Below are 14,444 nucleotides of genomic sequence, written 5' to 3'. Positions count from 1 at the left end.
GGCACAGTAGGGGTGTAACAAAACTTCATTCTCAGGCTTTTCCCCCTTGGAACACCGTCCTCCACAGGGTCCAGGGAGTAGCGGGGCTTGGGGTAGCAGCCTCCTTGGTGATGGGACAGAGCCCTCAGTGCCCTGCATCCTACGATTCTTCTCCAGACCCTGAGAATCCAGCGTCGCAAAATAAACACGGCCGCGCCGCTAATCGCCAGTTCGGAAACAAAACAGCGCTGCGCTCGGGGATCTGGGCAAAATCAGCCCTCCCTCCCCCTGCTCCTTCGCCGCCGCCCTCCCCTCCTCGCGCGGCTCGGCTCGCTCGGCTCAGCTCAGCGCAGCGCAGCTCGGCAGCCGCCAAGCAGAGGCGGGCACGGTCTCCGAGTCGCCGACGCGGGCTCCGAGCTCCCTCTCTCCGCCCGGGCTCCGCCAGGTCTCGCCTCCGCCGGGACCACTTTGGGCAGGAGTCGCGTGGCGAGGGCCGGCGGCAGCGGCACAAAGTTGGGGGCCCGCGAGGATGAGGCTGTCCCCGGCGCCTCTGAGGCTGAGCCGGAGTCCGGCGCTGCTGGCCCTGGCGCTGCCCCTGGCCGCGGCGCTGGCCTTCTCCGACGAGACCCTGGACAAAGTGCCCAAGTCGGAGGGCTACTGCAGCCGCATCCTGCGCGCCCAGGGCACGCGGCGCGAGGGCTACACCGAGTTCAGCCTCCGCGTGGAGGGCGATCCCGACTTCTACAAGCCGGGAACCAGCTACCGCGGTAAGTGGTCCGGGGTAGCGTTGGGGGCGCGGACCCGGTTACTGGAGGGCGCCGGCCGCGCGGTGCCGGAGGAGGGCGCGCGGTCCCCGGGCGCACGGTGCTGGTGCAGCCCCGCAAGGGCCCTTTGGTCCTGGCTGCCCTCAGCCCTTTTAGCCGCGAGCTCGGCGCGGATCACAAGCCGGCGTCCGGGGCCGTCGCGGGGGCCGCAGTAGGCGAGGCAGCCTGGATGTCCGACGCGCGGCTCCCAGGCGAGGTCTGTAGCGGAGCCACGCGTCACGCTGGCCTGGCAGGGAGTCCCGCTTCTCCCCCGGCGGTCTGCAGGAGGGAAGTAGACCCGCCTTTCTCCAGGTCCGTCGGTCTCTAGAGTGGAGGGAACCTTGGCTTCTCTCAGTCGGGTCTCAGGCAAGGCAGCGACTCCAGCTTTCCCCGCTTCTAACCGTGAAGGAGAGGGTACCAGCTTCTCCAAAGACTGGCCCCGGGCGGGACGGTCACTCCAGCTTGCCTGGATAGGTCCCAGGGACTTAGGCTTCTCCCTAACCGGGCCCGGGGCTTGGGAAGGAGGGAGAACAGCCTGAAGCTCTTCGAAAAGATCTCTGGAAAGAACCCCAAATTATACTCTCATGGTCCCAGACGAGGTTGAGGACCTTGGATTTCCAGGACAGATTTCCAGTGGGAATGGGTTCCCCAAAGAGCTTTGGGTAGGCTCCCAGCGGGCAGGGAAATTGGATGAAAACAGAAGGAGGAGTCCTGATTTCCCAGGCCTGCTCCCTGGAGGCCGGGGAACCTTGGCTCCGGAAGGCATCCCGGAGGCTCCGCGCCCTAGGGATGTCGCGCCTACGCTGCTCAGCTGAGAGCGGGGTTTCCGGAGCGCAGGGAGTTGTCCAAGCAGGTGAGCGCCTCTTGGGCAGGACAGGACTGGCACTGACCTGAAGACCCCTGACTCCATCCCCGCGGCCCACCACCTCCCTCCTCAGCCGGCTCATCTCTCCAGACATCTTTTCCCCATGCAGCTGCAGCCGCTCCCAGAGACAGGACACCTGGTAGGGAAGGAAGCCTGTCTGGCATCACCTAGGGACCCGCAGTTGGGCTCGTCCCCTCATCCTCGCCCCTTCATAAGTCAGTTCTGGGGCCAAGCAGGGAAAAGTGGGTCACTGGGGCCCCTGGTGGGGCAAATGGGCTCCCAGCGGCCGCCCTTCCATCCTCGCATTCCTGGTTCCCTAGAGCGTGGCGGGCGGAAGCAGTGGGAGCAACACAGGAGAAAGTTTGGGGCAGTGTCAGCTGGCGCCGGGGCCACCCGGGAGACCAGAACCAGGGGGCCACCCTTCTCAGACGGGCTTCTCTCGTTTTCCCGGGGTCGTGTCCCCGACTGTCTCCACCCGGAGCTACCCGGAGCCTTGGCGCGCTCAGCACTTGGCGAGAAACAGTATGACCCGGGCGCGCAGATCTGCGGGACCCTCGGTACTCGGCGAAGAAAGACGCGGGCGGGGCGGAGGACAGCCCGCCCAGCCCGGGAGGGAGCGCGCGGCTCGGCGCCGCGGCTGGAGCGAGCCGCGCTGACCTGCGGCGACAGCCGCTCTGTAGAACAGGAGATGCCAGTCCTCCCTGGAGTGACCTCGTTGGCCTATGCAATCCTCCCCAAAACCGAGGACCTAGGTTCACTGGGGAAACCGGCCCAGCTCCACGTAGCAGGGAAAGAAGTGGCTCTGGAGTCAAACGGACTTGGGTTCAGTACCTGGGTGACCTTGTGCAAGTCGTTTAATTACAGCCTATTTCTGAGCTGTAAAAACAGCTGTCTAACTTCTCTTCGTGATTGTAGGGAGTAAATGAGTTTACAGAGATGAGTGTTCCTGAGCTACAACAGGTCCACAATGCTTGTTAGTTTGACTTGGGTGTGAGGCCTTTGATTTAATAATCTGGTCAGGTTTTTGTTTTGAGGGTGTGTGTGTGAGTGTATATATGAAAGTGGGTCTTTTCAGCACTCCTCCGGACCAGTCTACCAGTGAATGGTGGTTACCTGGGTCCCCATGAATTAATTGATTGAGTGAATGAATGATTTCTCCATGTTAGGAGACTTTCCTAAGACTGTCCCTAATTTAAGCCCAGGAAGATTTTTTTCGGTGATTTAGGCTAGCCTGGGGTTAGCCAAGTGTCCTACCTGGCAGCCCTTCCCACACTAATCCTCCGTGTTCGCTTGAGCATTGGCAGCTGCTGGCTCTGGCACTGGGAGGGATGCACATCCGGTACTCGTGTCGGGAGAGGTTCTGGAACTAACAGTGCCAGACCAGCAGACAGGGAACTGGGACTGGACGGGGAGGGCCCTGGACTTTCACCCTATGGGCTACTTCAGCCTAAACAGTTAGCCTTTTGGACTTTGACCCTCTCTCCTCACTCCCCACTCCCAGGTTGTAGGTTAGTCAATCATCTTTTCTCCTTTCTTGTGGCTAAGAGACCTTGAAAGAAAGATCTTGCAGGAACCCTGCTGAGGTCTTCTAAATAAATATTCTGCAATTAGCAAACCTGATTCCATCACTCAAAGTTAGGAAAGAAAGGGCTCTGGCCTATTTTGTGACATTTTCTCTTGGCTTTCGCTTTCTTAGAGTAATTATGTTAAAAGTAAATCTAATGCATTCCGCTTGGTGTATTGACTTAGGGCTGTGGAAGTTAGCATTCCCCTGGTGTCCAATTTGCTTTTGTATTTTTTCCTGAATTCAGATCCTTCACAATCCTTGGAATCAATGGCTTGTTTTCCTGCTTCGAATCTTCCCCTGCAGCATTCCACTTCATGACCAAATAGCTTCTGCTCTCCACGTCCCCCGTCCAAGCACAGTCTTTAGGTATTCTAGACTGGAAAATAAAATGGTCACCATTAAAAAAATACTGAAACATGGGGTTTCTTCCCCACAGCCTGGGTCCAGTTGAGATTATTATTCAGCCTTTTCCAAGTTGTTAGCGCTATATTGACTTCCTTTTCTCCCCCACCCCATCTCTCTTCTCCCTCCCTCTTGCCCCTGGTCCCCTCTCCAGCTGCAATAATTGTGCTTTAGAAAGCTCTGAAAGGCCTGCTCTGTTTCTGACCAGGGCCTCCTTTGAAAAGGAGATTACAGTGATTAAAAATAACAAGTTGAGGATCCTCTAGGGGCTTCCCTTATAGGAGGACAATTTGCAGGACCAGCCTTTCCCAGATCACAATTTCAAGAGAAATAGAAGAAAATCCGCTGAAATGTTCAAGAATTAATTGAAAATAAAAGAGGTTCTTTTGTCTGACCAAAGGTCTGTTTATTAGGAAAATAAAGTCAGACCCCGGCTAATGAGAGTGACTTTTCCTAGATGCCCTTTAAAGGGAAATTTCAAGGAACTTGATGGGAAATGACTGTCCAGTTGAGATTTCAAAAGCTGGTCCAACTTCAAGCATGATTGGGGGATATATCCTAAAGCGGGAGGTTTAGAGACCCCCAAAGCTGCTCTGCTTTCTTTTTCTTTGTCCTACTGTGGAACACATACTGCCCCTAGGAGTAGGCACCTCAGCCTGGTACAAAGAGCTCAGGCTTTGATGTTGGATGGGTGGGTTTCAGTTCCTGCTCCGTCATATATTCACTGTGTGACCACAGGCAAGCCACTTCACCTCTCTGAGCCACAATTTCTCCATCTGCAAAATGAGGGTGTTTGGGTTTTTTCCAGCATTGCTGTGAGAATTAGAAATAATCCATATCAAAAGAAATTGTCACACGGTGGCTGCTAAAAAAATATGTTATGAGATGATTATTTTGGAAATAGACAAATATTTATTAGCAAAGCACTGGATAAGACATTGTGTTCAGTTCTTCCTACTCATTTTACTTATTCCTTGCAGTACCTTGAGGCAGTTTATTATCATTATTATTTTACAGATGAGAAGACTAAGTCTCAGAGAGGTTTAGTTCCTTACCCGTGGTGGCACAGCTAATAGTCAATGGAGTCAGGATACAATCTCAGGCCTAGCTGATTCCTAAATCTGTGCTCTTAACCAGTCTTCTATGCTGACTCTATAAAATTAGTTGGAAGTAGAATGAATTCACTGAGCTACCCTGAGCCTTCTGGATGGTGAGTCTCCCTTGAAAAAAACACGGCTGCCAACAAATCAAGATAATAACTGACATATCTCAGGACACAAAGTAATGAAGTGGTGGATCCTTATTTACATTTACATTTTTCTTTTATGATTTCAGTATTGAATTTCCCCATGAAGCAGAGGATTAATTTAGAAACATGAAGAACCTTGTCATTCTTTAGCCAATTGCTTTTGTTTGTGGGGAAACCGAAACAAATTGGACAGGGGAGAAAAAAAACAGATTTGACTGTTGTTTTATTTTTACATGTTATACGACCATGGCTGTAAAATTACATGTTTGAAAAGAACATCAGTAGGATCTGAGAAATTTAAGCTAAGTGAGGTCTTTTAAATAAACTATTTCTTAAATAGTGAGGTTTTAAAAAATTAAATACTGCTGATAATATAATTGATATAAGTCACCCCTCCTACCTGTCTTCTCTTCTTCCACCAGTCCCCTCTTTTTAACTATATAATTTTATTTATTAATCCTTGCTCCTTTTCATAATCATTTAGTTTAGATGGATAATAAAAATCAAAAGATGCATACATATCTAATGCTTAATGTTTGTGGAGATTATTTATTGCTCTGAGTTTCGGGAAATGAAAAAAATTAAAACATACAAAAAATGAAAACATATCAAATTGGAATTTTTTAAGGTTTAAAACTTGAGTATTACCCTATACATAGGTAAGTTGTTCCATTACAGCTGACTTTTTCAACTGGAACAATAGGCTACAATTGCTGATATTTTCACAAACATGGGCTGATATATCAAAGAGCTTGTCACTATCATATTCTGCATTTGCTTGTTATACAGACTGTCATATATAGGTCAATAATATTTCTGTAAGGGGAAGAAAACTCTTATCATGTTATATTAATTAGTCACAGTACAGGCCAAGTTCATGTTACTAGGAGACCTCAAAATACAGTGTTTTAAACCAGAGATCAATGGGAGGTCAACGTGATGGGAAGCGTTGTTCCACAAGGTCATTCAGGAACTACGTTCCTTCTATTTTGTTGTTCTCCCATCTTCTGGCACCCTGACGTCCAGTGGGTGGCTATAATACTAGCCACATGTGACCATTAGGTACTTGAAATGTGGCTAGTCTAAATTGAGATGTGCTGTAAGTGAAAAATTCACACTGGTTGTTGAAGAATTAATATGAATAAGAATAAACGTCACATTAATAATTTATTTATTGATATATGTTGAAATGGTAATTGTATATATTAAGCTAAATATATTGTTAAAATGAATTTTACCTGTTTTACATTTATTTCTATTGGATACCTGTTAACAAATAAAATTAAAATAAATAACAAATACAATTAATGTCAACTGACTTGACAGCATCGTGTCAATAGCACTTGATCAACGTGCTGTTGGACAGCACCGTGCTAGGGTGGCCTTCTCCTCAGCATGGCTACAGCCAGCTCATGACCACATCTGCGTTCCAGCCAGTATGCAGGGGGGAAGGAAGTAGCAGACAAGCAGTTTTCTTTTAATAGTGTGACCCAGAAACTGCACCCAGCCCACACCTAGCTGCAAGGGAGGCTGGGAACTATAGCATTTAGCTGGGCAGCCCCTTGAGGGAGGATTTATTTTTTGAAAGGGTAAAGGGGGAGATGAATGTGGGAGGACAATTAGCTGTCTCTGTCACATGTTCTAATGCACAGTCGTGTAAAACAATATTTCATGTTCTCTCAGTCAGTGAAAGGTCATCTTGGTGGGTCTGGTCAACAACATATGAACTGATGTTCCTGCTAAATGAATCAGTAGAGGAAAGGGTGTTGGTTTGTGTGTATGTGTGTGTGCATATGTGTGTGTGTGGGGGGGTAGCCCGTTCTGGCTCACCCCTTCCCTCAATAAAAAGGATGCAGCAAAGAAAGAAAGAAATGAAGGCGTGAATAATGAAAGAAAGCAAAGGGAGTGGCTGTGAGAAGAGAAAAAGAAAAAAAGAAGAAGACTCTACTGAGGTATACATTCAGAATGAAAATGAAAGATTTGAATACAGTGGCGTCCCATTACAATGGGACTTCAAGGTTAGATTCAAGAGGCACCATGGAAAGCAAAAATCACATAAGTCCAAATTATTACTTAAAGATCCTTTGAAAGGGTACATAAAATACAACACAGATAGCAGGATCAATCTAGCCTTACTTAGGTACCCCTCCAGGTATGTCTGCTGGCAGGGAATGGAAAGGAATTGGCATGTCTCAATAAGTCCAGCACTTCTATTTTCCCTGCAGCACTGGAAAAGATCAATGTTTCCTCAGTTGAGTAGCAGATAAAACCACTGGTTTGCTCCTCCTTAAACGCCGACATCCAAGTCCAGAGTCACTCTGTGAGGCAGTGGGGGAGCTGAGAGTCTCTCCTCACGCCCACTCAGGCACGTACGTGCACTGGATGGAGTGACAAGTGGACCTAGTTATTTAAAATATTACTTGTTCTCTCTCTTTTTTTTCTTCAACAGGGTGCAGTTGTGTTTAGTTTTACCGAATGCACCTTTCCTGGTGTATCTAAGGTGTCAGGGTGCTCACTGCATCACATAAAAAGCTTTTGTGATGCTGGCCAGCTCTTGGGTATAAAATGCCCTATTTCTATAGGATGTTTTGGTGCTGCTGGAGTTAAAGTGACGCTCCTTCGAATAGGACAGGGGAAGGAGTTAGGTAACACCACCAGAAGTCCTTTGCGAGGGCTATGTAGGCAAGGCTTCTAACTTTCACAGAATATAAAAGTTCAGGGAAACTTAAACAGGGGCCAGCCCACATCTACTGATTTGCTCGAGGCCCAGGAGACTCGTGGGAAATAACTTGAACCTTATCTACAGTTGTGGTTTAGATATTTGCACATATGTCTTGAGACTGGGTGAGAGGGGGGAAGGGCAGAGAAGGGTTCCAAGAACAAATCACCATGTGTCAGGTAGGAGAGTGGGAAGGTGGGCAGATTCAAAAGCAGGACATAATAACTGAACAGTGGTTCTAGGTGCTGCAGGAAGCTCTTCTGTTCCCCCTCCTTCCCCTCCTCCTCCTTTTCCTTCCTCTCCTCCTCCTCCCCTTCCTCCTCCTTCTCCTCCTCCTTACAGCACATTGTCCTTTGAATTTTCTAAACATACCAGGCTCATCCCCTCCCCAGGGCCTTTGTACTTGCTCTTCTCCTGCCTAGAATGGCTGTCCCCAGATCTTTGTATGGCTGCCTTCTTGTCTTTTAAGTTAATCTCTTTAAAGAGGCTTCTCTGACTACCAATTTATGTTTCCCATCACTTTTGCCTGATTTCATTTTCTTCATAGCCTTAAACCCAGTGAAATTATCTTGTTTATCATCTGTCTCCTCCAGCTAGCATACAAGCTTTATGATAGCAAGGACTTTGTCTTTCTTATTTGCCATTTTATCTCCAGCACCCAGAACAGTGCTTGGATGTAGCAGACTGTAAATCATTATTTGTTGGAAAAAATTAATGTATCATTTAAACCCCAAGAACCCTGGTGTGAGGTCTCTCTCTAAGAGAGCTGGATGGAAGAAGGGGAAATTGGTCCTCTTTCAGCCAGAGAGAAGGGTGAGCACCAAGGGGTGGCAGACAGCTGGCAAGAAGATCCAGGCGGTGGCAGCAGAGAAAGGATGCCCAGTGCCCTGGGGGCACTGGCCGGAGGTTGAGGGCGGGCTGAGTCCAGAGTACAGACCACTGGGAGGGAAGAGGATGCTGGAAAGTTAGAACATCGATGTTGCAGAGTGAAAAGCAAAGCAACGCAGGCAAAAGGGCAAAAGGAAGGAGCTGCCAACTTCAGACCTTGGCTCTGAGTTTCTGGAGAAGCAGGGCTAAGGGGATTGTTGATCCATCAAACCTAGTCACCAATTATTAAAGTGACTTTCCCTGGAACCAGCACTTTGTGGGTCATTTGTGGTAGTTTCCAAACCTAGCTGTGTATTAGGGCTGTATGGATTCCAGGAATCTTATATTCTTTCTCTTTTTCTTTCAAAGCAAGAAGATGAGACACAAAGAGAATGTGGCCCAAAGGTGGCCCCTTTTCTATGTGCACGCTTCCCTCCTCACCACTGTCCCCTCCTGAGCTGCCCACACCCCCATACCTCAGCACAGGATCACATCCTGCTCTATCCTGTCACTGCAGAACACCACTGAGTGGCCAGCGGGATGTCCCCAAAGCAGGCACAACCACACCATTCCCCTGCTTGGCAAGAGGGTGATGAGGAGAACTGGGAGCTTTCTTTAGGTGGCATACTCACACACTGGTGAAACCTGAGCCAGGGCGGGCCTGGTTGTACTTCTCTGCTGCCGAAGTCTGCCTCCCATGTAACTTCCACACCTGTCCAAGGTTCTGTCCTTTGGTGTCAGGCACAGTAAGGTCTCCCCTGGGCCATATGTCAGCCCTCAAGATATTTGTGGATACATAGTTGTTATGGCTCCTCTTCTGACTAAAATGCCCCATTTCTTTAACCGTTCTTTATAGCTGTGGTCCCCAATCCCTGGGCCACAGACCAGTACTGGTCAGCCGCCTGTTAGGGACCAGGCTGCAGCGTTCTGCCACCCCATACCCCCACCCCCATCCCCATCCCATCCGTAGAAAAATTGTCTTCCATGAAACTGGTCCCTGGTGCCAAAAAGGTTGGGGGCCGCTGCTTTATAGGATACTATTTCTTGTCCCCTTGTACTTTGTACTCCAGATGTGCCCCATTAGGGGCAGAGTACGGTGGGATGATTATCTCCCTGTCCCGGACGTTGTGCTTGTGTTAAGCTTGCCAGGTCTTGTGTTTGCTGTTTTGGCAGCTGTGTTGAACTCTGTAATTGCACTGAGCTTGCAGCCAACTCAAATTCTTGCTATTTGCTGGGAAGGCCTGCTGCCCTCCTTAATCTAGACTGGTGTAACTGGTCCTTGAACATGAGATTTGACATGATTCTTCATTAGATTTAAACCAGGATGTTTGCATCCAACCCTGCAGCTGCCGACCATGCATGAATCTGGATTCTGTCACTGAGTGACTTATCCACATAATCTAATTTTGGATTTTCCACAATTTTGATAAGTAGGTCTTGTACATCTTTATCCAAGAAGTTGATCAATGAGAATATTGAGCAGGACAGAGCCCTCTGACATCCCTTAGGGCCTTTCCCTAAAGCTGACATCTAGTTAAATAGTTTTGATAGTCATGAATACTTTTCTTTTAAATTTTTTTTTTAAGAATATGAAGGGGAGAAGTGAGGAGGAGGTTCAATTTCTTTCTCTTTTCTTTTCCTTTTTTTTAAAGACAGAGTCTTGCTCCGGCTAGAGTGTAGTGGCATCATCGTAGCTCACTGCAACCTCAAACTCCTGGGCTTAAGTGACCTGCCTCCTGGGGTAGCTGGGATTATAGGTGCGTACCATGACAGCTGGCTAATTTTAGCAGAGACGGGGTCTCACTCTTGCCCGGGCTGGTCTGAGCTCAAGCAATCCTCCTGCCTCAGCCTCCTGGAGTGCTAGGATTACAGGCATGAGCCACCGAGCCTGGCCATAGTCATGAGTACTTTTTCCCTTAACCTGCTGATGATTCGAATAGTCTAGGCACATTATTTTCTTTCTTTGCTTCAATATTAGTCAGGGCTCTTTCCATTGTACGTGACAGGAACAAAGTCAAACTAACTAAAGCAAAAGAGAGAATGCATTGATTCCCATATTTACAAAGTCTGGTGGATCTGGCTTCAGGCATAAATGGATCTAGCAAGTTAAATAGGGTCATTAGATCTCCCTCCCTCCCTCTCTCTCTCTTTCTCTCTTTTCCACACTATTCTTTCCATTCCTCTCTTCTACCTTCTCTGTCTTGCTCCTTCCATCCTTTATCTCTTGGCTTGTTTTTGTATGTTGTCTTCACTTTTCCTTACTACAGATGAACTCTCTCCAAATGACAGGGAGGATAGCTGCCAACAACCTCCACTGGAAAGCCTCTTAGACAGCTCTGTGACTAAAAGAAAAGCCCTTTTCCCCCTCACTCTAAACCGAAGCATCCCAGGGAAAGAGTCTCATTAGTCCAGCTTGGGTCACACATTCCGGGGAATGGCGAGTGGAGATAGACTGGATCTGGGTCACAGTGACTCCTGTGACTTGGTGTCTTGGGGTTGTGGGGCTGGGAAGGGCAGTCCCAGCGATCACATGGTCGGGGGGGAAGTAGTGGGAGTCCCCTAGGGCTTCCTGTCCTCATCCATGTTCCTAGCTGTATTCTCTTGGCTGACGTGTCTCCACTTCCTCAGGAACATCTTCCCGTTATTCCTCTTCCCGTCCACACACGGTTCAGCTCAGGATCCGCTCATCTGGATCTGAGCTATCCTGGAATGAGCTAACACATGGGGGAAGGAGTTAACGTTTACTGAGATGAGGCCATGTGCCTCATTGCATCGTCTGCTTTGGTCCTCATGACAAATCCATGACATGATAATTATGATTCGTGTTTCGCAGAGGAGACTGATTTATTTTTTAGTGTATTTTATTGATTTAGCAAACATATTTATATACTTACTATTATAAATTCAGTAATTGTCCTAATGACAACATAAGGTAAATACTATTACTGCTAGTTTATGGGTAAGGAAACAGAGACCAAGGGAGCTTTAAGTAACTTGCCCAAAGTTACACATCGTAAACAGAGAGGAATTTTAAACCAGTTCTGTTAGCTACATACATTATGGGAAAACTGCCCTTCCAATTTTAAATATGCATGATCTTTAATTTGGAATGGGAGCTATTTCATGTCTGCCTGGGAATGCTAATGCACTGACTGAAGGTCACTAGGGCAGCAGCATAGTCTGACCCCAGCACACACACATGCTCACTTTAGGATCATTAGCCCTGTCTTCCTATCTGCCAGCACATCATCACATCATCGGCACGTCTTCCCTTGGATGATCCTACATGGGTGGGCTGAATTGTTCTGCCAGTTTCCCAGTGAAGCATGTGAGTTGCAGCTCCTCAGAGGTCTGGAAGTTGTGCAAAAGAGGGAGGGGACCACTACAGCTTACTTAATGCCCCAACAGTCTTCATAACTCCATGTTATAAGTTAAGGCACAAGCTGAAGTTCACTGTGGTTGAGTGTGCAGCATGAAGACTGGAACGTTTTAGTAACACACAGCAGGTAGATGGATGGCAAAGGCTGGTCATGTGATGGAGCTGGGACCTGATTCGAGACCTTGTCGCTGAGGTTAGGGTTCTAATTCTGAAACCCAAGAGGTGGAGTTGGGAGGCGGTGTGGAACTGGATGAGATCCAATGAGGGTATTGGGCATAGAAGATGAGTTGGGTACAAGTTCATTAGAGTTCTTGTTAGATGGTTGACATAGCAATATTTTAAAGACCCAGAAAGCTATTTGGGAGTTAGGTGGGGCTGGAGTTTTCATATGGCAGGTGTACCCAAGGATGGGGTGAACCCTGCCCTGGTTGGGGATCTGAGGCCGGGCTCTGCTGTGAGATACAGTCTTCATGCAAACAGCGCAGGCCCTTACCACTGAACTTTTAGGGCAAGGCTGTAATTCAGTAATCACACAACCTCCAACCTGATCTTCCTAAACCATAAATCTGAATATGACATTCCCTAGCTCAAACCCTTCAGGGTCTCCCCATCACCTCTGGGTGGTGTCCATGCTTCTTAGCAAGGTATTAAAGGCCTTTGATTGTTCTGCCCCTCCCCTCATCTTCCTTACCTAGCCTTTTATCACCCAGCATGCAGCTTATGAAATACAGAATTAGTTAGGGTTTCCAGGGTGAAGAGTAGCCCATCATGCCTTTCCCTCCACCTGGGATGCTGTTGCTTTTCTTGTCCACTGGACAAACTACTGTTCTTCATGTAATTTGTAACATAAATGCTATTTCCTCCTTGAAGCCTCCTCTAACTTGCCCAGGTGGACTCAGATGTTCCGTCCTCTGGGGTCCCAGAATTCATTGTTAATACCTCCATAACACCCATCACATGTTATGAAAAATTTCTGTTGATGTATTTTTTTTCTCCCAGCTATTAGACTGTGTGTTCCTAGAGAGCAGAGCCCATGTCCTTTTTCTCTGTGTCTTCAGGGACGTAACACTGGGCTGGCACAGAACCAGTACTTTATGCAAGGTAATTCATGGGAACTTTAGAAGAGGGACCAGGGTAGGAATGAGCAAGCTATGAATTGAAGACAAATGAAACCTTTTTCATTCATTCATTCAACAAGTATTTATTGAACATTTACTATGTATAAAGAAGTATGCTAGGTGCTAAAGACACGGTGGAGTTCAAGACAGAATTGGTCTCTGGGATTACAGGTTATTAGGGGAGATAGGTATTTAATAATGTCACAAACACATATTTAATTAAAATTGGGTAAGAGGCATTCAAGAAAAGAGGTGTTAAGTGGTATTGTGTGAGGGTGGGGGGACAGGGAGGTTCCCACAGGGCACTCTATCTTGAGTGTAATGGGCTATTAGAAGACTTGGTTCATTATAAGGACTTATCCAAATCTACCTATAACCTGAACTTGTGAGGATTACCCTAAAAACAGTTACCTCCATTGCAGTCCTCTGAATGGTCCTTCATTGGCACCTACTGGAGTTTTCCTTTGGAGGTTCAATCATTGTCCCTGAGGACCAGCTCTTTGAAACACTTTGTTATTTAATCAGCTTGGCGGACACCATGATTTTTTATCATGATAATCATCATTTTCATCATCTTCTTCATCCCCACCATCACCATCCCCACCATCACCATCACCACCACTGTCATCATCACCATCACCACCATCACCATCACCACCATCAGCACCATAACCACCATCACCACCATCACCACCATCACCACCATCACTGTCATCATCATCCTTTACAATTCTTGAACCCTTTACACGTGCCAGACACTGTGATAAATATTTATTTAGTCCACTCTACATTCCTATAAGAAAGGCAATATCATCAACCTCTTTTAAAAAATGAGGAAACGGAGAGGTTAAGTAACTTGCCAAAGGTCACATAATTAATAAGAGGTAGCTCTGGAATTCTAATCCTAAATCTTTGCTCTTAACCAGTTCCCTGTATGTCCTCACAGGATGGCTCTGAATGGCCTTCCTTTTTTTTTTTTTTTTAATCCCTCATAAGCATTTTTCTTGAATTTCTTGGATCTCTTAATGGCCTCTCTTGGGAGGCACTTGGGAGGAGTCATTAGAGAAAAGTTTCTATTATTTACTGCCAAACAGTCATCTTTGGTCATTACTGGGCTTCAGAACATGCTGCACATTTGTGCTTTTTAGGAGGAAGTAATATAATGGAGTTCTCTGGAGGAATAGTCTCTTCTTTTCCTTCAAATTATACTGTGTAATAGCATCATCACCAGTGATAATTACGGACTGAAACCACACACGGAGTTCAGCCTCCAGAGCCTCCATCTTGTGTGTTGTATCTAATAAGGGAGTAAAACCTTAGTTTTCTAGAACCTACAGGAATGCAGCATTCTGAGAAGCTGAGTTTATGATTAGCCCTTTAACTTACACGGTACAGATGTGCAAAAGGATGGATATTTATCATTCAGAAACATTGCTTGGCCAGGCACAGTGGCTCACGCCTGTAATCCTAACACTTTGGGAGGCTGAGGCGGGAGA

The 14,444-nt window shown here is 47.3% G+C and overlaps 1 protein-coding gene across 1 annotated transcript in view; it reads left to right on the top strand.

Moving 5' to 3' along the window:
• Positions 1-251: 251 nt before the first annotated feature.
• The window catches only part of SPON1 (spondin 1, extracellular matrix protein), a 247,204-nt gene continuing 233,011 nt past the window's right edge, over positions 252-14,444 (top strand). The window contains exon 1 of the mRNA XM_012654385.1: positions 252-746. Coding sequence (XP_012509839.1) covers positions 509-746 — 238 coding nt within the window. The 5' untranslated portion in view covers positions 252-508. The remainder of the gene's footprint in view (positions 747-14,444) is intronic.

This window comes from Propithecus coquereli, unplaced genomic scaffold (genome assembly GCF_000956105.1).
Source record: "Propithecus coquereli isolate 6110/MARCELLA unplaced genomic scaffold, Pcoq_1.0 Scaffold44, whole genome shotgun sequence".
Taxonomy (NCBI): domain Eukaryota; kingdom Metazoa; phylum Chordata; class Mammalia; order Primates; family Indriidae; genus Propithecus; species Propithecus coquereli.
Note: the sequence above shows the minus strand (reverse complement) of the source record. Positions and strands in the feature narration are given on the sequence as shown.